This window comes from Microcebus murinus, chromosome 4, assembly GCF_040939455.1.
Source record: "Microcebus murinus isolate Inina chromosome 4, M.murinus_Inina_mat1.0, whole genome shotgun sequence".
Lineage (NCBI taxonomy): Eukaryota > Metazoa > Chordata > Mammalia > Primates > Cheirogaleidae > Microcebus > Microcebus murinus.
The window spans coordinates 63,205,899-63,231,812 of NC_134107.1; the positions used below are offsets into that span (position 1 = coordinate 63,205,899).

The 25,914-nt window shown below is 55.0% G+C and overlaps 1 protein-coding gene across 1 annotated transcript; it reads left to right on the top strand.

Moving 5' to 3' along the window:
* Positions 1-122: 122 nt before the first annotated feature.
* On the top strand, positions 123-25,693 carry USP35 (ubiquitin specific peptidase 35). Its single transcript, XM_012744513.3, has 11 exons — positions 123-415; positions 7,506-8,186; positions 9,190-9,322; positions 10,791-10,920; positions 11,322-11,423; positions 12,963-13,121; positions 17,768-17,961; positions 19,452-19,545; positions 21,389-21,495; positions 22,358-23,648; positions 24,557-25,693. Exons 2-11 carry the CDS (start codon positions 7,514-7,516, stop codon positions 24,722-24,724), a joined length of 3,051 nt encoding a protein of 1,016 aa, XP_012599967.2. The 5' UTR covers positions 123-415; positions 7,506-7,513; the 3' UTR covers positions 24,725-25,693.
* Positions 25,694-25,914: the final 221 nt, after the last annotated feature.

A 25,914-nucleotide genomic window follows, 5' to 3' on the forward strand; every position in this document is an offset into this window, starting at 1 on the left:
CTCCCAGGAGGCACTGCGATGAGCCTCCCGGCGCCCCACCCCGCCCCGCCCCCGCCGGCGCTCAGGCCGGCTGGCCTTAAAGGGGACGCGGTCCGAGTGGCAGCTCGCGGGGTGGCCCCCGCTCCGGCTCCGCCCCGTTTCCCGCACCTCGCCCCTCCCCCGCTTCGTCCCGCAGCCCCGCGGCCGCGTCGCTCAGTCTCCCTGGGTACATACAGGCTTATGCAGAGCAGGGTGAGAAGACTGGACTTTGCAGTGGAAGCAGCATCCCTCCCTTCTGGGACCAGGAGGAGGGCGTCCCCAACCTGGGGACAGCAGAGGACCCGCCCTGACCTAGCCGGGCCCAGCCTGGTCCTGCCCGGCCTGAGCGCCCCGCCCAGGAGCCGGCTCTGAGTCAGGGCCCACTGGGGTCCAGGAGGTAAGGGGGCTGGGAGCGTGTGTGCTGGGGCGGGGGCAGAGGGGTCTGCACTCTGGCGTTTCGAGAACCCCAGACTCGTGAGCCCAGGGCTGGGAATCGGGAGGTCTGGGTGCCCCCTGGGCCTCGCTGTGTGACCTTGGGCGAGTAGCTACCCCTCTCTGGGCCTCAGCCACCTTCATCAATTGTGTGTCGAGGTGATTCTGTTCCCGCCCTCCTCAGGGCTGAGGGTGCCCGCGCCCAGTAACATGAAGCTTGCTGGCGTTTCATGGGGGACCCCAGACCCAGAGTGGGCTGGACTGGGATGCACTAGTGTAACTGGAGGCAGGAAGGGGGCCCAGAGGCCACCATTGCTTGGAATGGGCTTTTGCTGTTCTCAGCATCCTCGGCCCTGGAATACTCCACCTATAACGGCCCCTGCAAACTGGAGACCCCAAGGTGTCAGCTTGGTGCCCTCCCTTCCAGAAAGCCAGGGGTGGGGGTGGGGGCGCGGCCATCAGAGCTTTGTGAGGGGCAGCCCCTGCAGGGATGGGTGCCTGTCGCAGGTTCCTGAGGAGGGAATAGCTGCTCCTGCCTTCTTCCCTTCTTTCTCTTCGTTCCCCTTCAGCAGAAGAGCAGTTGCTTTTTACCAGTAAATTCGTTTTTCTCTTTCTTTCCAGGAGGCAGTTTGGTGGCCCAGACAAGGGCCTCCCAGTGTAGAGTGAAGGGCTCCTTCCCAGGGCTGCCTTGTGTAGAAGTTCAGTTAAAAAAAATACAGAGAGAAATGCTGCTACCCAGGGACCTGAGGGGCCAGAGATGGGGTCACTTACTAATGTGGCAGTGGTGGGGGCAGCCTGGTACCCCCCAGCAGCTCTGGCTCCCCCAGGGGAGTCAAAGGAGGGAGGCTGGGTATGAGGGTCCGAGAGGAGAGGGAGTGAGCTCCTCAACTCTTAGGTGCTGAGCAGGGGCTGGGAGGGGCGGCTCTGCCCAGGGTAGGGAGAGGTGGAGGGAGACCTTCTTGAAGGCCTCTCTCCAGCTCCTAGAAGATTCTGTGAGCTTTTGACACGAGGGCTAACCAGGAACAGATTTTTGGTTTTGTTTTTGCTTTTTCTTCTGCTTTGGTTGTTTAAATCATTTCTAGAATGGCTAAAGCTTCACCCCGTCCAGTCGAGCGACCTCTGCAGGGACTTTTTGGCTGACGTGTAAGATCTTCTGGGTTACGGATATGCAAGACCAGGCCTGGGCAGAGGAGAGGGCAGTGACTGGACCAAAGGTTAGGAAGGTGCTTTTCTGGTCACATCCTTGGTTTTTATCTCATCTGGCTGTCACATGTCTCTCCTCAGTCACTTGGCACACCTTCACAGATACTCTGTGCTTGGTCCTGTAGTGGGCACTGGGTACTGGGCACAGAGAGGGGGATTGGACCTGCTTCCTACCAAGGGAGGGGCTAGCCTGGAGGGAGAGAGAGGCGTGGAGTCCAGTTACACTGCAAAGGGATGAGCGTAGCTGAGAGGGCCTCGGAGGCCAGAGCTCAGACTCAAATTGTGGAGGGATGAGGAAAGGCTTCCCAGAGGAGGGGGCATGTGAACTGGGCATTGAAGGGTGAGTCAGAATTTGCCAGGAAAGAAGAGGGAGAAGCTCTTTCCCAGCAGAGAGGACGTTACACCAAGTGGCATTCGAGAAAAAGCCCACCGCCCAAGTTCCTGTAGGGTCCCCACCGAACAGTGTTGCTTGAGTTCCTTTCCATCCCTGCCCCGTGTTAGCTGAGTGTCACAGAACAGGCCTGGAAGTCAGGCTCAGGAGTTTGGATCTTTTCCTGGGCCCAGGAGGCTGGGGAGTCTTGACAGTTCTGAGCAGGGGCTCAGCAGGAGGGAGCATAATTTGAAATAAGGTTAACCTGATGATGTTGTAGGATGGGACGGACAGACCGTAGGGGGAGGATGGAGCCTGAGTTGGGGCCCAGGGTGGGGCCCGGGGTGGTGGTGGAGCCGAGCATTGGAGTTGTGCGTGCACGCTTGCATGTACACACACACACACACACAGACACACACACACACACACACACACACACTGGGTGCTTTGAGGGTGACAGGGATAAGTCAGGCTCCACAAGCAGGAACAGAGGTCTGTCAACGCATAGCAGAAATGCTGACAGACAGGTAAAGGGATCTGGGACTTCTGGGGAAGGGGTTGTATTTTCCCGAGTGCTTACTGTGTGCCCTGGGGCGTGCTGGATGTTGCTGGGACTCCCAGGCTGTCATGCCAGGTCGAGGGGTACAACCCAAGCGCTGGCTGGAAAAGGCCAACAGATGGGCAGCAGGAAGTCATCTTCCACTTGAGGGTTCAGAGGCTTGAACCTGCCTCTGAACCTGCCCCCATGGCGATGGCCATCATGAAGGGTAGTGGCCAGGCAAGATTCAAAGCCTGGACTCTGTTCTCCTCTGGGACACATGCTGCTATCGGGGGATGGACGGAGGGAGGGAATGAGGAGGTGGCTCAGGAGGCCACTGCGCTAGTCCAGGCAAGAAGTGAAGGGGAGCTGATCTGGGGTGGGGCTGGAGCTCGGGGAGAGACGGTGGACATGTTACATGGGCAGTGAGGGCTGATGGGGGGAAAGCCTTGTAGAATCAGCCGGATCAGCAGTGTCTGACAGTGTCTGTTTCTCCCATCGGGGCCAGACGGTCCAGGAACAGCCCACATCTTTTTTATACCTGGTCTCAACTCTGTGAGTGGTAGGCCCAGATCAGTCCCCATTTTCCAGGTGGGAAGACTGAGGAGCCAGGCAAGGACTCACCCAAGGTCACCTGGTAATTCCGAAGCAGAGAACCTGCGTCTCAGGGTTTTACAGCAGGCACTTCTGAGGGAGGACTCGGCTGCTGTTTGCTGCTGTGTTTGGTGTGGGGCAGCTGTCCCTTGGGTCAGAGCCAGCATCGACAGGCCATCTCCTCATCTGGGGCCTAGCAGGGTAATCCAGCCAGCCTGAGGGAGGCACAGTGCAGGTTCTCACCCTGCCCTGCAAAGGCCACGTCCCTCCCTCTCTGAGCCTCGGCCTCTCCGTTCCTGCCGTAGGGCTAGCAGTCCTTATCCTGCCTGCCTGATGGGGCCAGGTGAGGTGGAAGCCTCTAAAACCCTTTTGCATGAATGCATCCAGGATATTATTGAGTGGGTTTGTTGGTGACCATGGTGACAGCTGTCCTCAGACTGCCTGCGTGGGAGTGGGGGCAAGTGGGCAGGGCTTGCCTGGCATGGCCAGGCCAGACTGAGCAGAGGCTGCAGGGCCGGCCCTGGAGATCAGGGCCCCCACTGACTGAGCTCCCAGCAGCCAGGCACAGCCCCTCTTATGTGGTATTAGGCAGAACCATATGAAATTGTCAATATTTGATTACTCAGTTTCATGTGGTTCAATCTAATATCATTTATCCCCATTTTACAGAAGAGAAAAGAGGCTCATGATTTACTCAAGGTCACACAAGGAGCTGGGCCTAGAATGTGGGACTCCTCATTCCTAGTCTGATTTTCTTTCTACTTCCAAAGCCTTACCTGGCCCCAGGACTCCACTTCGGCCTGCCCTCATGCCCTCTTCCTTCATGCATGATGCCAGCACCTCATTGATTAGGGTTTCTCTTTAGATGCCTGAGTGCCAGGATGTCTTGGCGTCCTGGGCTGAAAGCATATTAAATCCACTAGCCTATAGGGTAAGCTGTCCCAGGGGTCTGGGAGGAGGGACTCTTCCTGCAAGGGAGGACAGCCATAGCAACCGCCTTGTCACAGGCACGGCCTAGGAAAGACAGGACCAAGGCTGAAGGGAGACCAGCCTTTTTTTTTTTCTTTGAGACAGTCTCACTCTGTTGCCCTGGGTACAGTGCAGTGGCATCATCACAGCTCACTGCAGCCTCAAACTCCTGGGCTCAAGTGATCCTACTGCCTCAGCCTCCCAAGTAGCTGGACTATAGGCATACACCACCACACCTGGCTAATTTTTTCTATTTTTAGTATAGACTGGTCTCGAACTGGTTTTTAAAGACATTTTTAAAGGCTTTTGAGGTTATGCCTTGCAGCCAGGTGCAATGGGTCATGCCTGTAATCCTAGCACTCGGGAAGGCTGAGGCGGGAGGATCACTGAGCTTAGGAGTTTGAGAACAGCCTGAACAAGAGTGAGACTTCATCTCTACTAAAAATATAAAAATTAGCTAGGTGTGGTGGTGTACACCTTAGACTCAGTTACTCGGGAGGCTGAGGCAGGAGGATTGCTTGAGCCCAGGAGTTTGAGGTTGCTGTGAGCTAGGCTGACGCCACAGCACTCTACTCAGGGCAATGGAGCAAGACTCTGTCTCAAAAAAAAAAAAAAAGGAAAGAAAGAAACGGTGATTATGCCTTGCACTGGCTCTCTTTACAGACTTATGTATCTCTACCACCAGACTGGAAGCTCCTTAAGGGCAAGGACTTAGCTTCTAAAGCAATAGAATTGATATTTTCTGAGAACTTCCTTGTGTGAAGCACCATGCTAAGGACTTTATATTAATATTTGCTGTCACAACCCTGCAAGGGGGAAAAACAGAGGCTTAGAGAACATAAATAACCTTTATGGTAAACAGAGTGCATCCCAGACGAGCTTCACTCAAAGAGTGAAAAAGCAGAGTCTAACACACTATGCCCGCCCCTTCCTAGCTCAGGAGGCTGGGGCAGGCCCTGAGCGTCTCAATTGTTAACAAACGCCCAGACGATGCTGAGGCAGCCAGGCCAGCATTTGGGAACCACTGAACTCTGCCATGACTACACCTCTGGCCACAGTGAACTTTCAGCTTTCATTCTTGTTTTGTTGTTGTTGTTGTGTGTTTCATGATGCTTTGTTTTAATTAACTCTTAAGAGGCACACACTCTTGGCGGGCGGGAGATGCCAGCCACAGGCAAATAAGCTCTGGTCCCTGCCTAGAGGAGCTCACAGCCTGGAGAGAGGCACTTAAACAGATGGGCGTGTGGCGTCCTAACACATGAAGCAATGGAGGTTTGGTCACAGCTGAGAACTAGGACAGAGAGGCGGCTGAGACTTGGGGTATGGCACATAGTGGGGGTTCCAAAATATCTGTGGTTCTGAATAAAATTTTCTAGCCCTATTATCCAGGAGATTTCTGGTTTGTCTTCACATCGGCTCCAGGTCTCAAGAATAGTTTTTACTGAGGCCAGTAAGTTTAGTTAAACACCTACTATATCCTGAGCCTTATGTCAGGTCCTGCCTACAGTGGGATTATACAAGGAAGCAAAGAAATGGCCCTGCCTTCTAGGAGGGGACAGTTAGGTGTAAGAGAGTGAGCTGCACCGCTGTGAGCCAGCCTGAGAATCGGTAGGCGAAGTCGGTCGGCGTGGGACAGACAGAGGCTTCCAGGAGACAGCCGGGATGGAGGGGAAGGGCAGAAGGAGGGTTATGAGGTAGAGGTGGCTCATACTGTTCTCTGCACTTGCTAATCCAACACACACCCACTGTGCACTAGGCGCTGAGGATACTGTGGGGAACAAAACCTGACAAGGCCATATAGAGCAGTGGTCCCCAACCTTTTTGGCACCAAGGACCGTTTTCATGGAAGACAATTTTTCCACGGACAGGGAGGGAGGGGGATGGTTTCTAGATGATTCAAGCACATTACATTTATTGTGCATTTTATTTCTATTATTACATCGTAATATAAAATAAAATAATTATACAACCCACCATAGGATGGGGACCCCAGATAAAATATTATGGAGGAGGCTGACCCCAATCAAATAATCATAAGTGCTACAAAGGAGACAGACAGGATGTTCTAATTTTTTTTTTTTTTTTTTTTTTTGAGACAGAGTCTGGCTTTGTTGCCCAGGCTAGAGTGAGTGCTGTGGCGTCAGCCTAGCTCACAGCAACCTCAAACTCCTGGGCTCAAGCGATCCTGCTGCCTCAGCGTCCCGAGTAGCTGGGACTACAGGCATGCGCCACCATGCCCAGCTAATTTTTTCTATATATATTAGTTGGCCAATTAATTTCTTTCTATTTATAGTAGAGACAGGGTCTTACTATTGCTCAGGCTGGTTTCGAACTCCTGACCTCGAGCAATCTGCCCGCTGTAGCCTCCCAGAGTGTTAGGATTACAGGTGTGAGCCACCGGGCCCTGGCCAGGATGTTCTAATTTTTAAGCATTAGAATTGGACCCAGGTGGGGAGGTCAGGCCAGGCTTCCTGGTCTACAGGGGAGGGAAGTACCCACACAAAGGCCCAGGGGGGAGGGCACTTAGCCTAGAGCGAGGGGCCCTGTGGGCTGAAGCTGGAGGCAAAGGTGGGACCCTAGGTGCACAGGGCTGTGGAGCCAGGCCTGGTGGCAGGCCTGGGCACAGAGAGGGGACGGAGACCCATGCTAACCCAGCACTAAGTCATCCTAGCAGTACCGGAGGAAGAGCGGCAGGTGGTTGTTGGAATTGAGGGTAGATGGATTCGGGTCTGGGGCATGAGGCGTGTTCTCAGTGAGAACAGGTGCTTTAGGGCTTTGAGGGGAAAATAGGAGTTTGCCTGGTGGAGTGGGGGGGTCGCGAGATGGATGCGTCAGGCAGAAGCGCTCACAATGAAGCGGAGTCTTGCAAAGGTGCGGGTCATTTGGGAAAGGCCAGGAGTGGGAGAGATTAAAGTGTGCAAGGGATCACGGGAAGGCCTGCTGGCTGTCCCTGGGGCCTTGCACCTGTCCTCCCTGGGTGTGTGTCTTCTTTGTGTGTGCCTCATCTCATCTCCCATGGATGTGACTTCGCTAAGACTCTGGACAGCAGTTTCTAGATCCAGCTGCTGCCTGCCCCAAGAGTGGGTGAGTTCACCAGGGAGGCCTGGGGAGAGAAGCAAAGGGGTGAGGGTGGGGGAGGCTCACGCAGCTTTGTGCCATTACTTAGCTGCAATAGCGACAACTGTGTGCCAGCTGTCGAGCTTTACTTCTTCAGGATGTCTCCCAGTGGGGTGGGCGTCCTTGCCGCATTTCGCAGTTGGCAGAACCGAGGCCCAGAACGGTTGAGTTGCTCGCCCAACATCTCAGCACTAGGGAAATACCCGGGCAGCTGGAGCCACAGGACCGCCGGGCGGAGTATGACCGCACTCCCTGTCCCCGCAGCCGGCGCCATGGACAAGATCTTGGAGGCGGTGGTGACGTCGTCGTACCCGGCCAGCGTGAAGCAAGGGCTGGTGCGGCGCGTGCTGGAGGCGGCGCGGCAGCCGCTGGAGCGGGAGCAGTGCCTGGCGCTGCTGGCGCTGGGCGCGCGGCTCTACGTGGGCGGCGCCGACGAGCTGCCGCGCCGCGTGGGCTGCCAGCTGCTGCACGTGGCGGGCCGCCACCACCCCGACGTCTTCGCCGAGTTCTTCAGCGCGCGCCGCGTGCTGCGCCTGCTGCAGGGCGGCGCGGGGCCCCCGGGCGCGCGCGCGCTCGCCTGCGTGCAGCTGGGCCTGCAGCTGCTGCCCGAGGGCTCGGCGGCCGAGGAGGTGTTCGCGCTGCTGCGGCGCGAGGTGCTGCGCACCGTGTGCGAGCGCCCGGGGCCCGCCGCCTGCGCGCAGGTGGCACGGCTGCTGGCGCGGCACCCGCGCTGTGTGCCCGACGGCCCGCACCGCCTGCTCTTCTGCCAGCAGCTGGTGCGCTGCCTGGGTCGCTTCCGCTGCCCGGCCGAGGGCGAGGAGGGCGCCGTGGAGTTCCTGGAGCAGGCCCAGCAGGTGAGCGGGCTCCTGGCGCAGCTGTGGCGCACGCAGCCCGCCGCCATCCTGCCCTGCCTCAAGGAGCTGTTTGCAGTCATCTCGTGCACAGGTGCGTGGGCGGGTGGGGCTGGGGCGGGAGCGCGGGAACGCCGAGGGCCTGGGCAGGTGGCTGTGCGGGCGAGTGCCCGCCTAGTGGTGTGGCAGGTGTGGGCAAGGGGCGAATGCACAGATGGGGGACTGCAGCGTTCCTTCTTTGAGTTAGCAGACCCATCTTGGGCGCCTCTTCTCCCTGGTGGGCGCTGGAAACGCACATTGCCTGGGGTGGGAGAAGGACGCGGAGCAGTCTGGCCAGAGAGAGGAAGGGGTGGGGTGGGGTTGAGCAGCCAGCAGGATTTGGGGGGCCAGTGGGTTTGATAGAAGTCATTTTTGAGCCAAGTCTTGAGAGATTGGTGGCACCTGGCAGGAGGACAGATGTTCTCTGGGTGGGCACAGGTTAAGGTCTGGAGACCTATGGTGCCTGTAGGTGTTAACCCTGAAACATAAAATCTTGATCCTCCATTGGAAACGGTGGAACTTGGACTGTGGAGTAAATGGCTGACATAGGATCTGTGCCTTCCCTGGCCACAGGGGTTGAGCATGGGAAAGAAAGGGAATGCACTTGCAGGGTGGAGAACCCGGGGGTGTGTATGACGACTGGGTCTTTAGACGAGTGGACAACTGATTTTGATAACTAAGTGTGCTTTCCCACCTAGACCCCTGTCTATGTGGGTCCACCTGGAGTATCCCCTCCCCCGAGTGCACACGCCCCTCCTGCATTTTCTGGCTCCGTCCAGCGTTGCCCCTTCTAAAGTTCTTGCCCGCACACCACAGGTGGAGTCAGCCCGCGTCTTTGTGCCCGGCGCAGGACTGAGCCACGGCAGTGCTAGTGAAGTCCATTGAGTGACTGAGTTAACGTGGAGCAGAGGCTGTGGTGCTATGGGAGAGCAGGTGGCCCTGCTGTGCCCTTCGCAGAGGCCCAGCCTAGTTCCTTGGCAGCTCAAGGGCTTGCGGTGGTGAGGGTGGGGAGGGGCCGCGTTCCTGCCAGCTCAGCCCAGCCCAGCCCCCTGTTCCAGAGGAGGAGCCACCGTCTAGCGCCCTGGCCAGTGTGGTCCAGCACCTCCCATTGGAACTCATGGACGGTGTCGTCAGGAACCTCAGCAATGATGACAGTGTGACGGATGCCCAGATGCTGACTGCCATCAGCAGGTGGGGTGCTGAGGGCCCCTTCCTCTCTTCTCCCAGAAGCCCCTTCCACTGGGTGGGCATGCGGGGCTCGATTAGCGTCAGAGGGCCCAGGCAGTCGTCCATCGTTTCCTGAGCTCTGCTCTGGGCCTGGGCTGGATGGGGGGCGGCACACAGAGGCCTGCCCTAGTGATGCTATTGGGCTAGGTACCAGCTTGGTGACCCTGGACTTGCCAGTGAACTCTCAGCCTCAGTTTCCCCCTCTGTAAAAGCGGAGGTGGGTGGTTGTATGAGAAGTCGTTAGGCTTCCATGGGGTTGGATGAGAAGGCAAGAGGACTTTATGACGTGCTTTGTGAGTCTGGCAGCTTCAGTAAGCAGAGCCTGGGTGCTTTTCAGCTCCCAGAGCCCTTGCACTTCCCACCTCACCTGAACGTCGTCATCCCTGTGCTCTGGCCACACCTGCCTGTCTGGTGATCCCAGATCACGCCGCCTCCCCTCCTCCCTGCAGGCCTTGGCCTATGCAGACCCCGTCCACCTGGCATGCCTCCCTCTGCCACTCTTTCCGTCCCGTGTGCAGCTCCATCGGCTCCGTAGGGCCTTCCTGGATTCCTTGTCTTTAGTGGGTAAGAGCCTGGGCTCTAGAGGTAAGTTGCCTGAGGTCAAATCCTGCCACTGCCACTTCTTGCCTGTGTGACTTTGGACAAGTTACTCAACCTCTCAGTGCTTCAATTTCCTCAACTATAAAGTGGAATATAATTGAACCCATCATGTAGGGTTGTGAGGATTAAATTGGATAAAATGAGATGATACATATAAAGTGCCTAGAACAGTGCCATTTAAGTTACTGTCATTTGTTCTCTCACTGTTCTCCCACTTTATAGCATAGTATGAGTATAAAATTCATAATAATTGTTCTCCTGAGCACCTACTATGTGGCAGCTGCATGCTCAGTCCGCTCAGGTGGTGTGGTGGGGATCGCAGGAGTCAGTGCATGTGAAGCTGATAGCACAGTGCTTGGTGCAGGGGGGAGACTCCCTAAGTGTCAGCTAGTATCTTTTTTAATTTGTATAAGAACCCTATGAGGGAGCGATTGTCCCCATTTTACAGAGGAGGAAATTGAGGCTCAGGGGAAGTAGCTTGCTCCGGGTCACACAGCAAGGGCTTGCTAGAGCCAGAGCTTCTGGCCCAGGGCAGTGCTCTTCCAGGCAGAGGCAGCTGAAAGCCGTGTTCTGCCACTGCAGCCCAGCGTGGAGGGGTGAGGTGTGGGGTGCTGAGAGGGCCTGCTCTCTTCCTGGTGGGCTGCGAGCCTCAGTCTCCGGCAGGTGTCTGTGCTGGGTTCATCTGCATTTCCCAGAGGCGTCTTGTTCATCCCACAGACCCACGGCTGTCCTGTGCAGGTGTGAGTCAGTGCGGGAACTCAGGACGTTATGGCTGCTCACGCAGGCCTTTGGGCCTCCCTTGTCCCTGTGTCACTGTCATTTCCCTCTCCAGGATGATCGACTGGGTTTCCTGGCCCCTTGGGAAGAACATTGACAAGTGGATCATCGCACTGCTGAAGGGCCTGGCTGCCGTTAAGAAGTTCAGCATCTTGATCGAGGTTTCGCTTGCCAAAATTGAGAAGGTGGGGGCCCCTGTCCTAGCCTGGCTTACTGCTTTTCCTAATAGTCTCCTGCTGGGGTGGTGCAGGCCTGGGGGACAGAGCACCGGGCCTCCTGCACCAAGCCCTCCTGCCCACTTCCCGTGCCAACTGGGCTAGCTCCCAGCCCCTCTCTGGGCCTCAGGTCCCCCCGTTCATTCCTCTGACTGCTCCTTCAAGCATGCGCATCTTTGTCACTTTCGGACTGTCCATCCATCCGTCAGATATGTCTTCCACCCACGTCTGTGAGCTCCTCCGTGTTCTTGCTCCTGGGTGGGTTTGCTGCTTCAGCTGTAACGTGTCCCTGCCCCCCTCTCAGGCCTGTGACTGCACTCGGCCGCAGGTGGCCAGGCCTGCGGGACTCCTGACCAGGGCCTCTCTTGCAGGTTTTCTCCAAGCTGCTGTACCCCATTGTCCGGGGAGCTGCCTTGTCTGTCCTCAAGTACATGCTGCTGACTTTCCAGCACTCCCACGAGGCCTTCCACCTGGTAAGGCCCTGCCTACCGCCCCAAGGACAGCAGGCCTGGGAGGCCAGATGTGCTGTCTCTGTTCGGGGCCAAAGGGGTTGGGGCTTGAGGCCATGACCTTGAAGCCCTGTTGTTAGGACTGGAAGAGGCCTGAGACCTCCCTGTACAGATAAGAAACTGGGGCCAGAGAATTTGTGTGGCCTCGTCCAGGGCACACAGTATAGTGATGGAGCCTAGAATGACGTCACCTAATGTTCCCTGGGGCCAGCTGTGTGCTAGGCACGGTGCTAAGGACAATACGTATGTTTGTTCACTAACCCCTGCGACACCCTGGGACAGCGGTTCTGTCACGTTCTCCATTTTTCAGATGGAAAAACTGCAGTTTGGGGAGTTAAGTCACTCATTCTGGACACAGCTGGCGAGTGATGCGGTGAAAATTCAAGCCGAGTTGGCCCGACTCCTAAGCCAGTGTCCTCCCTACACCCTGCTGTAGGACCGGTGGCCTGGCCTCTAGCCCAGGGCCCATTTTGCTGTCCTTGGGGCCCTCCCTTGGGAAGGACAGCCTGAGGCCCTGGGGCTGCCCTCCTCACCCTGCCTGTCCCTGGGACCTGCAGATGGGGCCCTAGATTCTGGTGGTCCCTGGTCAGGGCAGTGACACATCAGGCTTCCCAACTTGTCGCAGTGGGAGAAGCTCACGGCCAGGGATTGGCGTACTTGGGGTGAGTCCCAGCTCTGCTGTTGGGATGTAGTGACCTGGGCTGGGCATGTAGGCACTTAGCCTCAGAGCCTGGGACGGGGGAAACGCCTAGGAAAGTTGGAGGGGATTAGATGAGGTGTAGTATTTGTCAGGAGCCTGCCACATACCAGGGGCCCGACTCCTATTTGCTGCTTTCTGTCCTGCTCCCGCTTCCTGAGGCTGACTCTGTTACCATGTCATGGTGTAGCACGTCTGGGTTGGACGGCTGACACTCCATAGCACAGGGGAAAGAATCGGGCTTCGGTCAGACAGACTTGCTTGGGACACCAGCTTTCCTCATAACCCGGGTGAAACCCCGGGCAGGCTGTGTAACCTCTCTGACTTCAACTTTCTTCATCTATAAAAGGAGGAATAACTGCTGCTGCATACAGTTGTTGTGAGGATGAAGTGCTTGATGTGGCGATTTTGCTGGAAGAATGATGATGTTTGCCCCTAGAGGCTGCTGCGCCTGCTCTGTCAGGGCCTACTCAGCTGGCCGTGTGTGTCACTGTCACCCCTGGCTGGGTGCGCAGGTCGTCAGGTCCCCAGGGCAGGTCTGCTGGCTGAGAGCTTGGGCTATGAGGAGGGTATTATTTATCCTGTTTAACAGATGACAAAACTGAGGCAGGGTGTCTTAGTTTTCGTGTCTGGTGAAAGGAGCCACCTGCCTGCAGAGCTCAGAGCCACATCTGAGGAAGGGGACAGTGGTCAGGTGGGCAGCCCTCCCTGCCCCAAAGAGCCTTGGGGTGCTTTCAGCAGGGACCCCAGTCCCGTGTCTCAGGTGGGTCAGCTGGGCCGAGCCTAACCCAGCTCTGTTCCCACAGCTCCTCCCTCACATCCCCCCCATGGTGGCCTCTCTGCTCAAGGAGGACTCGAACTCGGGGACGAGCTGCCTGGAGCAGCTGGCAGAGCTGGTCCATTGCATGGTGTTCCGGTTCCCAGGCTTCCCTGATCTGTACGAGCCTGTCATGGAGGCCATCAAGGTGAGTGGCAATCCCCTGCTTGTCCCTCACCCTACTCTGACAAAGATGCGAGTTTGGGCCTTCTTCAAGGCCATACCGTGTCTTGGTGGCAGCTCCCCCATCTTTTGGTCCCTGGCTGGCTCCCGCCACCTCCCCAGTCCGTCATGTGCTTTGCGCACACTGAGCTGCCCACCATTCCCTGGGTGGGTCATCCTCGCTCGTGACTGCTCTGAGCCTTTGTATACGCTGTTCTCTCTAACTGTAAACTCTTCTCTTGTTCTGCCTCAATTCTTCCTACTGGTCCTTTAAGGCTCTGCTCAAGTGTTACCTCCCTCAGGAAGCCTTCCCTGATAACTCTCAATCTCCCCCAGCCCCACTCTAGGCTGGGTCAGGACTCTCTGGGTGCCCACAGCCCTGGTGCATCCCTATGTCACATGGTGTCACCGTCCGTGTCCGTCTCCCCGACCAGACTGTGAGCACTGCAGAGCAGGGCTTATCTACACTTGTTTATGTGACTTCACTGGTGTCCTACTCGGTGCCAAGCCTGGGCGGGGAACTGGGCACACAGGCATGAAGCAGACCGAGTCCCCTGCAGTGAGGAGCACGAAGCCGAGTGGGAGTGACAGGCCTGTGCGCGAGAAACTCTGGGCTAAGCAGCTGTGGGAACGTCTGCCAGGGTTGGCCGGAGAGCGGTGAGGAGCCAGAGCAGGGAAAGGTCTCCAGTTAGAGAAGGAAGCTTCAAAGAAGAAAGGGTTTCTAAGCTGGGCTTGACAGGATGCTAGGGTCTGATGTTGACACCTGTAGATAGTACTGTGTTTGTCACTGTTTTCTCATATATTTTGTCTTCTGATGCTCACAAGAAACCTATGAAGGCCGGGCGCGGTGGCTCACGCCTATAGTCCTAGCTCTCTGGGAGGCCGAGGCGGGCGGATTGCTCAAGGTCAGAAGTTCGAAACCAGCCTGAGCAAGAGCGAGACCCCATCTCTACTATAAATAGAAAGAAATTAATTGGCCAACTAGTATATATAGAAAAATTAGCCAGGCATGGTGGCACATTCCTGTAGTCCCGGCTACTCGGGAGGCTGAGGCAGGAGGATTGCTTGAGCCCAGGAGTTTGAGGTTGCTGTGAGCTAGGCTGGCTGCCATGGCACTCACTCTAGCCTGGGCAACAAAGCGAGACTCTGTCTCAAAAAATAAATGAATAAAAGAAACCTATGAAGCAGGTATTGGTATTTCAATCTCAGATACGAGGAAAGAGATTTGTTAAAGGTTTGGTGACGTGTGCCAAGTCACGGAGGTAGTGAGAGACATCCAGGGCTCTGGGTGCCAAGCCCTTCCCTAGTGCTTGATGCAGAAGGCAGGTCTGAGCCTGGGTGAAGATGTCTGGACTGTCATTTCTGCAGCACAGCAGACTAGATAACCTGAAAAGGGTCCCACTCCAAAACATCTAGAGATGCTTGTTAAAATATAACATCAGTTTAAGTTTATAGCTGAGTTTGCAAGAAAGTAGAGGGGAATCCCCAGGAGCCAGAGCGAGACCTGAATTTCAGAACAGTGAAATGAGAAAGGATGGTTTTTTTCCCCTGGGGTCAGGCAGGAGGGTGGGTGAGATGGCTAACTTTAGTCACCAAGGCGCTTGAGCTGGTGGGGACAGGAGGTGCGGCTTGGGGCCTGTCCCCAGTAGGGAGTTGGCACTAAGAAGCCCACTGAAAGTCAGGACCCAAGAAAGGCTTTACTGTTAGCAAAAGAATGATCTGGGAATATCATGTATGTCGTCTTAAATAGATATCAAGGGAACTTTTCTGGCTTGGTCTGGGCCCTGGATTGGGGGAAAATGTAATCAGAGGCCTGCTCACATGTGGGTTGAGGAGTTCAAATTCATATCATCTCTGGGGTTGTGGGACCCCTAAGCTCAGAACTAACATTAAAACTAGTCATAAACTCGTGATGCCCAGGGTAGCCTGGTAGAAACAGGAATGAATCAAACCATAAAGATAAAGTTCAACTGAATGAGTTTATGATTCCCAAATTACAAAACATACAAAAGGACAGCCCACCGTGAATGGAAGTTGGTAGATACAACAAACAGAACCTCGGGGATTTACTTGGATCTCCTCAGTTTTTCAAACTTAACATCAGAAAGAATTTTTATTAGAGCTTATCTACAGTGGAAGGAGCTGTGCCGGGGGTGGAAGAGCAGGGAAACATGACTTCCACGTGTTGGGCGTGTTGCCCCAGGTTGTCAGCGTCAGAAGGGAGGCAGAGCAAGAGCTCTGAGACCCCTTGACTCGCTCTCTGTCTCCTGCTAGATTGTGAGCTTCTGGTGGGCAGGGACCGTGTCCTCTGTGCCCAGTAGATGTCCGAGCAAATGCATGGACTGTCGCCACAGTGTGACTGCAGCGTGGAGAATGCTGTAATATGGGTGTGGACAAAGAGGAGGGGGCGTGGCCCTGCCCTGGGCCCTGAGGGAGACCCAGGATGAGGGAGACACGGGCTTTGCACACTAGGTGCCGATGGATGGTCTGATCCAGGGGGACGAGGTGGGTCTGCCATACCTGTACCAGCAGGTGCAGGGAGTTAGGCTGTATAGGACAGGTGCACATACACAGGGACCCCACTTGAGAAGGTCTTGGAAAGCCTCATAGGGCATGTAGAAGTTGACTTTGACAGGTAGAGACTGGCAAGAGGAGGATACTCCAGTCGAGTCGGGGAGAAAGGCACAGATGTGAGATGTCAGCTCGGTGGTAACGTGTCGGTGGAAGGGGGGTCGGAAAGCTCAGAGTGCAGTGCCTGGAGACCAGGCTGAGTCACTGCTCAGTCCGGCAACTCCGGCCTTCTCAGACGTTTCCTGCGAAGTGCTTGACGTCATAGGCAGGGGCCTACTCAGGGCAGCCTGATGTGAGCTCAGAGTGTCTCTACAATCTCACTTTATCTTGAAGACTCAAGTATATATTTTATAACTGTAAACGTTTGTTTATAGTTTTTTCTTCATTGACTGTTTTAAAAGAATATAGCTCCAGGAAGATGTGCTACATTTGCCCTGTGGCTTTGACTACTCCTTGGTACAAGCCAGTTTGAGAGGCAAGGAAGCAACTAGGGTTTTATTTATAAAAATATTTCACATGTGTTCTATGAGTACATCCTTTTGTATACATGTGCCTTTGTAAATAAGTTCTGGAAAGTTCTCTGACTTAGGCAGATGTATCAGGTAGCTGTTTCTCTGGGAGCTGTGGTACATGCTAAGGGAGCCGTCATATGTGAATTTTCAACAACATTGGGAGCTTGAGAGTTATTTGGAAGATTTTATTTTCCTGAGAATACAAAATTACCTTCTTTGGGAAAAGGGGCATTTGATGTTTTTTTTTTTTTTTTTCCAGTGTGGATATTTTTGCATCTTTTCTGCGTGTGTGTGCATGCTGGGTGTGGGGGGTTCTGTCTGCCTGCCTTGTTGTCCTTACTTGCTCACAGTGTGAGTGTGTGGTAGATTAGGAAGTTATGCTGAATGAAGGAAGTAATTAGGCATAATAGGAAGAGAAGGGAGGGAACTAAGATACTGACCCTGTATCATCATATCTCCCCTTGGCACCTCCTTGGTTTTGTTTTTATCACCTTTGAGAGGAGACTGACGAATCTGATAAAGGATCCTGGAAAATGAGTAAGCAAGAGTGTTAAACCACTGCTCTCGGGAGACCTTCCAGTGACCACAGGGCACACGCTGGGAGATGGGCTTTGGGTGCTAAGCTGGTGAGAAGCCCTGGCGAGCCTTGGACAGACCTAGGGCATTGTGCCCAGGATCTGGAAAGAAGAGGGCTAGAGAACTGTTATGAATGTTGCTCAAATCTGTTAACACTACATTGTGCCTAGATTTTTCTCTTTAAAATATATCTTTGTTAGAACTATTGCTTGGTAATATTCTAGGTGCAGCTGTTTAATGTGACAGAGGATAATGAGTGGGGAAGCATGCTAATAATGTCCAAGGACCTGTACCTCAGACCCCCAGGATCCTCCTGCCATCCTCACTGTAGGCTCAAGTTCTAGGGGGGTGACTAATTCCCCTGAAAGCTGATTCTGCAAATCTAAAAGTAGAAGGTGAAAACAGGAACATCACCGTGTGCCAGCACCATGAAAATGTAGAGTGCTAAACTGTTAGAGGGTAGGAGTGTCTTCACTTGGCAGATAGGGAAACTGAGGCCCAAGGAGGTTCACTTACTGAGTCAGAGAAGCTCACTGTCCATGGCCAGACTACTCAGGTAGACCAGAGTCAGGGCTAGTGTTGACATCTTGACACCACTGGATTTGGCCAGTGTGCCAGGGTTGCCAGTGTTTAGAGTCTGTCATAGCCTGGGCACTTCTAAGAACATACAGATTCTTCGCTTACTGCCTCTGTGACCCTGGACAATTCCTTTCTCTATTTGAATCTTAGTTTTTTCATCTGTGAAATGGGGATTATATCATCTTAAGGCAGTTGTGACCCAAAAGGTCATGGAGGAGTGCCTCACGTCAAGATGAGAAGCTGGAGTGAGTGTGTAAGCCTCTCTGGAACACGTGTGGGCAGTGTGCTTGGGAGGCTGTGGGCTTGACTGCAGCCCAAGAGGCCTCTCAGGGGAGGTGCTGGTTTTCGAGCTGACCCTGGTGCCCATTGTCCTGCCTCTGTGTTTCCCCCTCAGGACCTCCATGTTCCCAATGAGGACCGCATCAAGCAGCTGCTGGGGCAGGACGCCTGGACCTCACAGAAGAGCGAGCTGGCTGGCTTCTACCCCCGGCTCATGGCCAAGTCGGACACGGGCAAGATTGGTTTAATCAATCTGGGAAACACGTGCTACGTGAACAGCATCCTTCAGGCCTTGTTCATGGCTTCTGAGTAGGTGCTGCTTTCGAATTCCCTGTCTGTCCTTGCTTCTCTCCTTTGGGCTCCCTGGTGACGGGTGGAGAGGTGGTGGGATGGGGGTCGGAGAGAGTGGGCTGTGCTTTGCGTAGCTGACCTGATTCCCTGAGGTCTGTGGGTACAGAGGACCTCCCATAGCCTCGGCTACGGGGGTCGGTCAAGACTGGGTGGGAGCGTAAGATCAGGGCCGGGCTGCAGTGGAAGAGGGTCTGCTCTGGGTTAGTTGACATCACTGACTTTTCTCCGAGAGTCCATGGGAGTGGACTGTGTCTTCCACAGTAGAACCCCCACCCAGCCTGGCATTAGACATCTTTTTTAAAATGGAACAAACACAGTCTTCATTGTCTGTTGCTGCCAATGTACCTTATGGCTTGGTTGCTTAAAAGTCAAAGTTTCAGCTTTGATTCAGTGAAAATAAGCTTCGATTCTGCCTTATAGTGTAACCTCTGGTCACGGCTTATGATGTGGTTTCTCCTCTCTGAGCCTCAGGTTCAGTAGGAGGAGGTTGGAGCTGATCTCCATGACTTCCTAAGGTGCTGCTACTTGTTCTTCTCAAAATGCCTGGTGAAGGAATAGTTTTTTTCCTAACTTCCAGTCTGTTGCAGCCTATTACTTTTATAAAATAATAAGAAAATGACTTACTAGGAAAATGATTGAGTGCTTCTGTGGTTGTAGTCATGATGCAATGCTCTACAAGTTTCTAAATGCCCACCCAATTTCCGAACTTTCCTTGTCTTAGGCCAGCTAAGTGGATCACACTTTGAGTAGCGCTATTCTGCGCAGTGGGCTGTTTGGAGAGATGCATGCCTGACCTGTCCAGAGCTGCTCGTGAGAACAGAAGCTAAGCAGGGTCTGGGAAGTAGCTTGTTCCAGGGAATGTGTGTGTGGGGAGGGCTTGTCCCCCACAGGATCAGACCCCTGTCACTAGGAGCTGATGCCTCATTTGAAGGCAAGGGAATAGCTCAGGGTGCTGTAGGGGCAGGGACTGTAGGAGTACATTGCAGGGCCCAGGCTGGAGCAAAGCATGCGGCTGCGGATGGGTGTGAACACCCTTTCCCAGGGAAGCGGGGCAGGGCGTGTGAGTGGCTGCTGTGGCCGGGATGATGCTGGCACAGGCTCTGCAGCATGTAACAGAGTCCCAGCCTTAGAACCCTGGGACCACAGGACCTTAGGACATTTGAATCTCTCAATCCTGGAGCTACAGAGCATCCGAGCTGGGAGGGACTGCAGGGGTTACCTTGTTGTACCCTTTATTGTCTAAAACACGGCACTGCTGTGTTCCTGACTTCAGACACCTCAGGCTGAGTTGTTGACCAGCTCTTCCTCCCCAGTGTTTGGCCTCAGCCGGAACTAGAAAAATCTGTTCTCTCTCTGGCCAGGCGGCTCTGGGTTGCCTGCAATATGGGTGAATAGAGGTTCTCTGGGTGCTTGTGGCTTACCCTGGGCACTCCCGCTTTGTTTTGAAGCTTCAGACACTGCGTCCTCCGTTTGACTGAGAACAACTCACAGCCTTTGATGACCAAGCTGCAGTGGCTCTTTGCCTTCTTGGAGCACAGCCAGGTGAGTGCAGGGGGAGCAGGGGACACGGAAGAGAGGAGGTCAGGCCCCTGCACTGACACCCTTCCCTTCCCCAGGACCTGCCTGCATCCGGCTATAATCTCCCACTTCACAGAGTAGCCTGCTGAGCCCCAGTCTGGGCTGGCGCAGGTTCACGGCCAGAGCCCATGGGGGGCCGATTCAGTAATCCTACCCGGCAAGGGAGGGAGGGCCCTTGAGCCCCGTTCTGTGCTGTGATTCATTCTGTGGAATTAAGGTGTTGTGTCTTAGTGCTTTTGGTGCTGCTATAACAGAATACTGGAGTCTGGGTAATTTTTAAAGAAAAATTGATCTCTTATGGTTCTGGGGGCTGGGAAGCCGAAGATCGAGGGGTTGCATCTGGAGGGGCCTTCCTGCTGCATGATGACGTGGCAGAAGGCATCACCTGGTGACAGTGTGCATGAGAGAGGAAAGGGGACCAAACTCATCCCTTCATCACGAGCCCACTCCCACAATAACGGACCCACTCTTGCGACATGGCATTGATGCATTCTTAAAGGCAAAGCCCTCATCACCTTAACCACTTCGGTATGGCGAAACCTTGCCCACAGCCGGCACTCACAGTCAGTCTGCACGATAGTTTGTGCTGTGCATTGACGACGGATTCGTTTTGCTCTTGTGTGATGAGGAAAGCTTTAAAGCACTGAAAGCTTGTTTCACAGGCAGCTTTACTTGTAATGTAAATCAGAATAGGTAACATATACACATGTTTCATTATGTTATTCATTGATAAATGAAAAATTAGAAAAGTCTTATCACGGCTGTCGGCTAAAGTCAACACTGGGCTGTGCACCTTCATATCACGGCTGTGGGCTAAAGTCACTGTGCACGTTCATCTGTGGCTGTCGACTATAGTCAACGCTGGTCCCAAAGTGGTTAAAGGTCCTACCTCTCAACACTGTTGGATTGGGAATGAAGTTTCTAACACTTGCTTTTTCTTTTTGAGGGACACCGTCTAACCAAAGCATGTCGCTTCATCTGTAACTTTTAAAAATTTATTTTTGTAGTGACAGGGTCTTATTTTGTCACCCAGGCTGGAGTGCAGTGGTGTGATCGTAGCTCACTGTAACCTTGAACTCCTGTGTTCAAGAGATCCTCCAGGTAGCTGGGATTGTAGGCACATACCACCCCACCTGGCTAGTTCAAAAGTGTTTTGTAGAAACGGTCTTGCTGTGTTGCACAGGCTAGTCTCAAATGCCCGGGCTCAAGCGAAACTCCCCTCTCAGCCTTCCAAAGTGCTGGGAGTATGGGTGTGAGCCACTGCTCCTGGCTTTACTGTCACTTTTGAGCACCCATATGACCATGCAGCCTGAGGGCTGACGAGGCTACCGTAGTGAACAAAACAAATATGGTCTGTGCCCTCATGGATCCTAAAGCCTTCGGCTGTGGGAGGCGCACGGCCCTGTGGAGGCCCGGAGATGAGCAAGCCACGGCCCTGGCTCATGGAGCTCATAGTCTGAGGAAGACAGACCCACAGGTGACAATCATTGTGCTTTAATGGAGGGAAAGGGACAGTGGGAAGATATCATGGAGGTGATAATGCATCTGGAACTCATCTGGACAGGGGAAAGGGATGTTTTAGGCAGAGAGAAAGTATGAGGTGTGTCAGGGAAGGGCAGATTCCTAGAGGGTTGTTCATCTCTGTGAACCCAGCATCCTGCTCAGAGGCTACATGGATGTGTGGGATGGCATCCGTCAGGGACATCGGGAAGGAGGCCAGGGAGTGTAAGGTGGGACCCTTAGGCCGAACAGGCGCAGAACTGGTTGGCCCCTCTCTTGACTCTGTCTCTTGCCTGCCTCGTCCTAGCGGCCTGCCATTTCCCCAGAAAACTTCCTCTCTGCATCCTGGACACCCTGGTTTAGCCCTGGCACCCAGCAGGACTGCTCAGAGTACCTGAAATACCTGCTGGACAGGTAAGGGGGGCCAGGCCTCTGGCTCTGGGGGGGGAGGGGAGCCAGGTCTGGAGAAGGTGCCTGGGGGGCAAGCCCCAAACCTTGAGCTGTGTTGCATCTTCCTGGAACTACCATGTTTCCCCAAAAATAAGACAGGGTCTCATATTTATTTTTCCTCAAGAAGACACCCCAGGGCTTATTTTCAGGGCATGTGTTATTTTCCCATCAGAACCTCAGCTTGCAGCATGCACAGGGTGGCCAGGACCTGACGCACCTTTCCGGTCACCTCTGGGATAGTAGTTGTCACGATGGGGCAGATGAGAAGGGCTGCTGTCGTCTTCACCGCTCCGTGACGAAATGCATGGGTTGTGCAGATATGCCGCGTAGCCACGCCCATCACTAGGTCTTATTTTCGGGGTAGGGCTTATATTACACAAATGCTTAGAAATCCTGCTCGGGCTTTTTTTATGGGTAGGTCTTTTCAGGGAAACATGATAGGAGCGCTGTCTCGACCTTGTGGAAGGCTTAGAGAAGGCTTAAGTGTGGGGGCTAAGTGTGAGAGAAGTTTGGAGATGCGGAACTGAACAGTGACCCCTGGGAGTAGGTCACTCTTTGGAGTGCATGTTCATCACTGTCCTGGGGGCATGGCCTGTCTTCATGGACTTCGTGTGTGTGCCTGCACGTGGGTGAGTGCAGCATGTGTGCTGGCCGTGTGAGGGCATGTGCATGGATGCGTTGGCATGCCATCTTGGCCATGTGTGCACAGTCCCCGTGCAGACTTCCGCACGGGCAGGTGTCTGAGTACGGCAGGCAGGCACCAGTGAGGCGAGTGCAGGGGAGGAGGATGCACGTGTGGACGCAGACCCTGTGCTCCCTGTTCCAGGCTGCACGAAGAGGAGAAAACTGGGACAAGGATCTGCCAAAAGCTCAAACAATCCAGCTCGCCCTCCCCGCCTGAGGAGCCCCCTAGTCCAAGTTCGACCTCTGTGGAGAGAATGTTTGGAGGCAAGATCGTGACTCGGATCTGCTGTCTCTGCTGCCTCAACGTCTCCTCCCGGGAGGAGGCCTTCACGGACCTCTCTCTCGCCTTTCCTCCTCCGGAGCGCTGCCGCCGCCGCCGCCTGGGCTCTGTGATGCTCCCTGCAGAGGACGTCAGAGCCCAGGAGCTCCCGCCGCCCGCCCGAGCCCAGGTCCCAAGCCCGAGGGGGGCGCCTCGGAGGCAGAGGAAACACTGTATCACAGGGGACGCCCCCCCCACCGGCCTGGACCTCGAAGGCCTGGACTCCCAGGGAGCTGGGGAGCAGGGCGGCCAGGGGGAGAAGGTGGAGAGGGAGGAGGAAAGGAAGGAGAAGAGAACAGAGAAGGAAGAAGTGGAAAAGGAAGAGGAGGAGGAGGAAGAAAGGACCGTAGTAGAGGAAGAGAAGAAAGAAAAAGTGGAGGAAAAGGAGGAGGGCGAGAAGGAGAACGAGGCCGAGAAGGACGAGGACAGGCTGGGCCCAGGGGCCTCCAGGGATGCTGTCATCCCCTGTGGGGAACAGACGTGTGGCCCCGAGGGCTCCCGCTCCGTCCTGGACCTGGTCAACTACTTCCTGTCCCCCGAGCGGCTGACGGCAGAGAACCGCTACTACTGCGAGTCCTGCGCCTCCCTGCAGGACGCGGAGAAGGTGGTGGAGCTGAGCCAGGGGCCGCGCTACCTCATCCTCACGCTGCTGCGCTTCTCCTTCGACCTGCGCACCATGCGGCGCCGCAAGATCCTGGACGACGTGGCCATCCCCCTGCTGCTCCGCCTGCCGCTGGCTGGCGGCCGGGGCCAGGCCTATGACCTGTGCAGCGTCGTGGTGCACTCCGGCGTGTCCTCGGAGAGCGGCCACTACTACTGCTACGCCCGCGAGGGCGCTGCCCGCCCGCCCCCTGCTCTGGGGACTGCCGACAGGCCAGAGCCTGAGAACCAGTGGTACCTGTTCAATGACACGCGAGTGTCCTTCTCCTCCTTTGAGTCTGTCAGCAACGTCACCTCCTTCTTCCCCAAGGACACAGCCTATGTGCTCTTCTACCGGCAGCGGCCCGGGGAAGGGCCTGAGGCCGAGTTGGGCTCCCCCAGGGTCCGGGCAGAGCCCACCCTGCACAAGGACCTGATGGAAGCCATTTCCAAAGACAACATCCTTTACCTGCAGGTGAGCAGTCCCATCCAAGGCTTTGGTCTAGCTCCTGGGTGGGGGGCTCTGGTCCCAGTGCAGCTGCTAGCTTGCATGCATTATTTTTCTCTTTGAGTCTCTTCATTTTTTTATGCATTCATCCATTGCTTAGTGCAGGGAATATACTTACTTTAGAGGAATAGACATTCAGTAACTGCATAATTGGTTAAGTAAGTGTGCTGAAGAGCAGCAGGGCGTCTGAGAGAGTGAACAGCTGAGTACGAGTCAGTGGAGGATACTCCTGGGGGACCCACCCTACCTCTGTCAACTTCCTGCGTAACTGCCTGTGACGCCACTCTGTAGAGTCAAGCGTGGTATCAAAACACTTAGCTACGGGAACCACAGGGCCCTGACCAGTGGGATGGGTACTAGCCATAGACACAGGACCTGTGGATACCAGCATCTAGAGCTGGGGTCCTGTGTGGGGAAGGTGGCACCTGGGCTGGGACACCAGGCCTGTTTTTACATTCCCACTGGGCTGTCCAGGTGGCAGCGTCTGTGAGACTGGCTCCTCTTCAGGAGGCAGAGCTTTCCCGTAGGCCGTGAGCTGCACGGCATGGCTAGGAAGCCTGCAGGTAGGTTCCCGTGTGATGTGACTCTGCAAGTCCCCAGACCTCCTGCTTCAACATCAGGCCCTGTCAGCTCGGCAGTCGAGGATGAATGAGTTCTTTTCCTCCTAGGGACTTTTTTGTTGAGAGGAAAAGGAGAGATTTTTGAAGAGTAGACATAGGGTGGAAGGATGGGTCCAGCCCGCCTATCCTGCCACTGAGTTGGAACACCTGTGTCCTGGCGACTCAGAGGAGACACAAGTGCTGTGCTAGGTGGTGCTGGGGGAGAGAATGAAAGGGGTCTGAATCCTGAGCTTCCCCCGCCATCTGTGTTCCCAGGAGCAGGAGAAGGAGGCACGGAGCAGGGCGGCCTACATCTCTGCACTCCCCGCATCTCCGCACTGGGGGAGAGGCTTTGATGAAGACAAGGATGAGGATGAAGGCTCTCCAGGGGGTTGCAACCCTGCAGGTGGCAATGGTGGTGACTTCCACAGACTGGTCTTCTAATGTGAACCCACCTCTGGGGGCCCCATAGCCAACCTCGGGAAGCAGTGACCCCTTCTTTCTGGGAGCCAGGTGGGGTCAGAGGGAGGCAGGCCCAGTCTTGAAATAGGCTCTTCCAAGGGCGGAGGAGGGAGAGCTTCTGGGACACCAGACCTCAGCCTGGAGGGTACACAGACTCTCAGACGTGGAGGTAAGACTCAGGCCCCTGATGCTGGGATCAGTCCCATTAAGGTTTTACACCCAAGTGTCCTGATTAACTTGAAGCAACTTAGGTGGGCACAGTCTGGGCTTTGCCTCCAGCCCCTCCCCTGCAGGCTCCCTGTACGGGAGCATCTGGTTATGTTCAGGAAATAGGGCTGAACCTCAGCTCTGATGTTTTGCCATCAAGTAGCACTTCCCTTCCAGCTCGGACAAGTCCTGCTCTATAGTATGAAAAGCACAGCAGGATCTGAGTCCTTGCACAAAAAAGGGGGCTGTGTGTCACCTGGGCCATCCTCTGGTTTCTCCACGGGGGTTCCCACAGTTTGTACTACTTTGAGAGGAGAAGGGGAAAGCAGCATGGCACGGATCAGAGACCCAACGTTTCATCTGGTCTGACCCCTCCTTTACCTGTCTCCCGCCCCTGTAGCAAGAAGGACGCATCAAGGGGAGGCAGCCCCCCTCGAGGTGGGAGCCCCTTTACCTCCATCCCCTCTGCCCCCTAGCCTGCCTCAGTGCCTGAGATGCCACCATTAGCATCCCCCTTCTGGTTGAGTCCTTACTTCACTGCAGAGGCTGAAGCCGTCTCCTTCTGAGGAAGCGGGCGGGCGGGCGGGGCTCTGAGCAGTTGGCCGTTACAGCCGCGAGAGTGGCTGCCTGAGGGCGTCTGGTGAAGCGCAGATGTTGGCCTCCTTGTGCCCTGACACTGCTGTAAGTCCCCTCTAAGTGAAGCAGAGACCTGTTTCTCCAACGAATAAAACTAGGTTCTCTGAAGCCTTTTAAAGATGTCGTTCTTCCCGTTTCAGTGGCTGTGATGTCTGCTGTACCCTTGGTTTTCTGACAATGACCCAGGCTTCTTGGTGGGCAGGTGAGGACATACTCCTGCCCCTAGCAACTTGTGACAGCCCCCCATACTGAAGGACTGGGAGTGCAGAGCTGGGTGGCAGTGTCCATGGCTCCAGAGCCGGCACCCAGGTCCTTTCCCCCGGCACCAT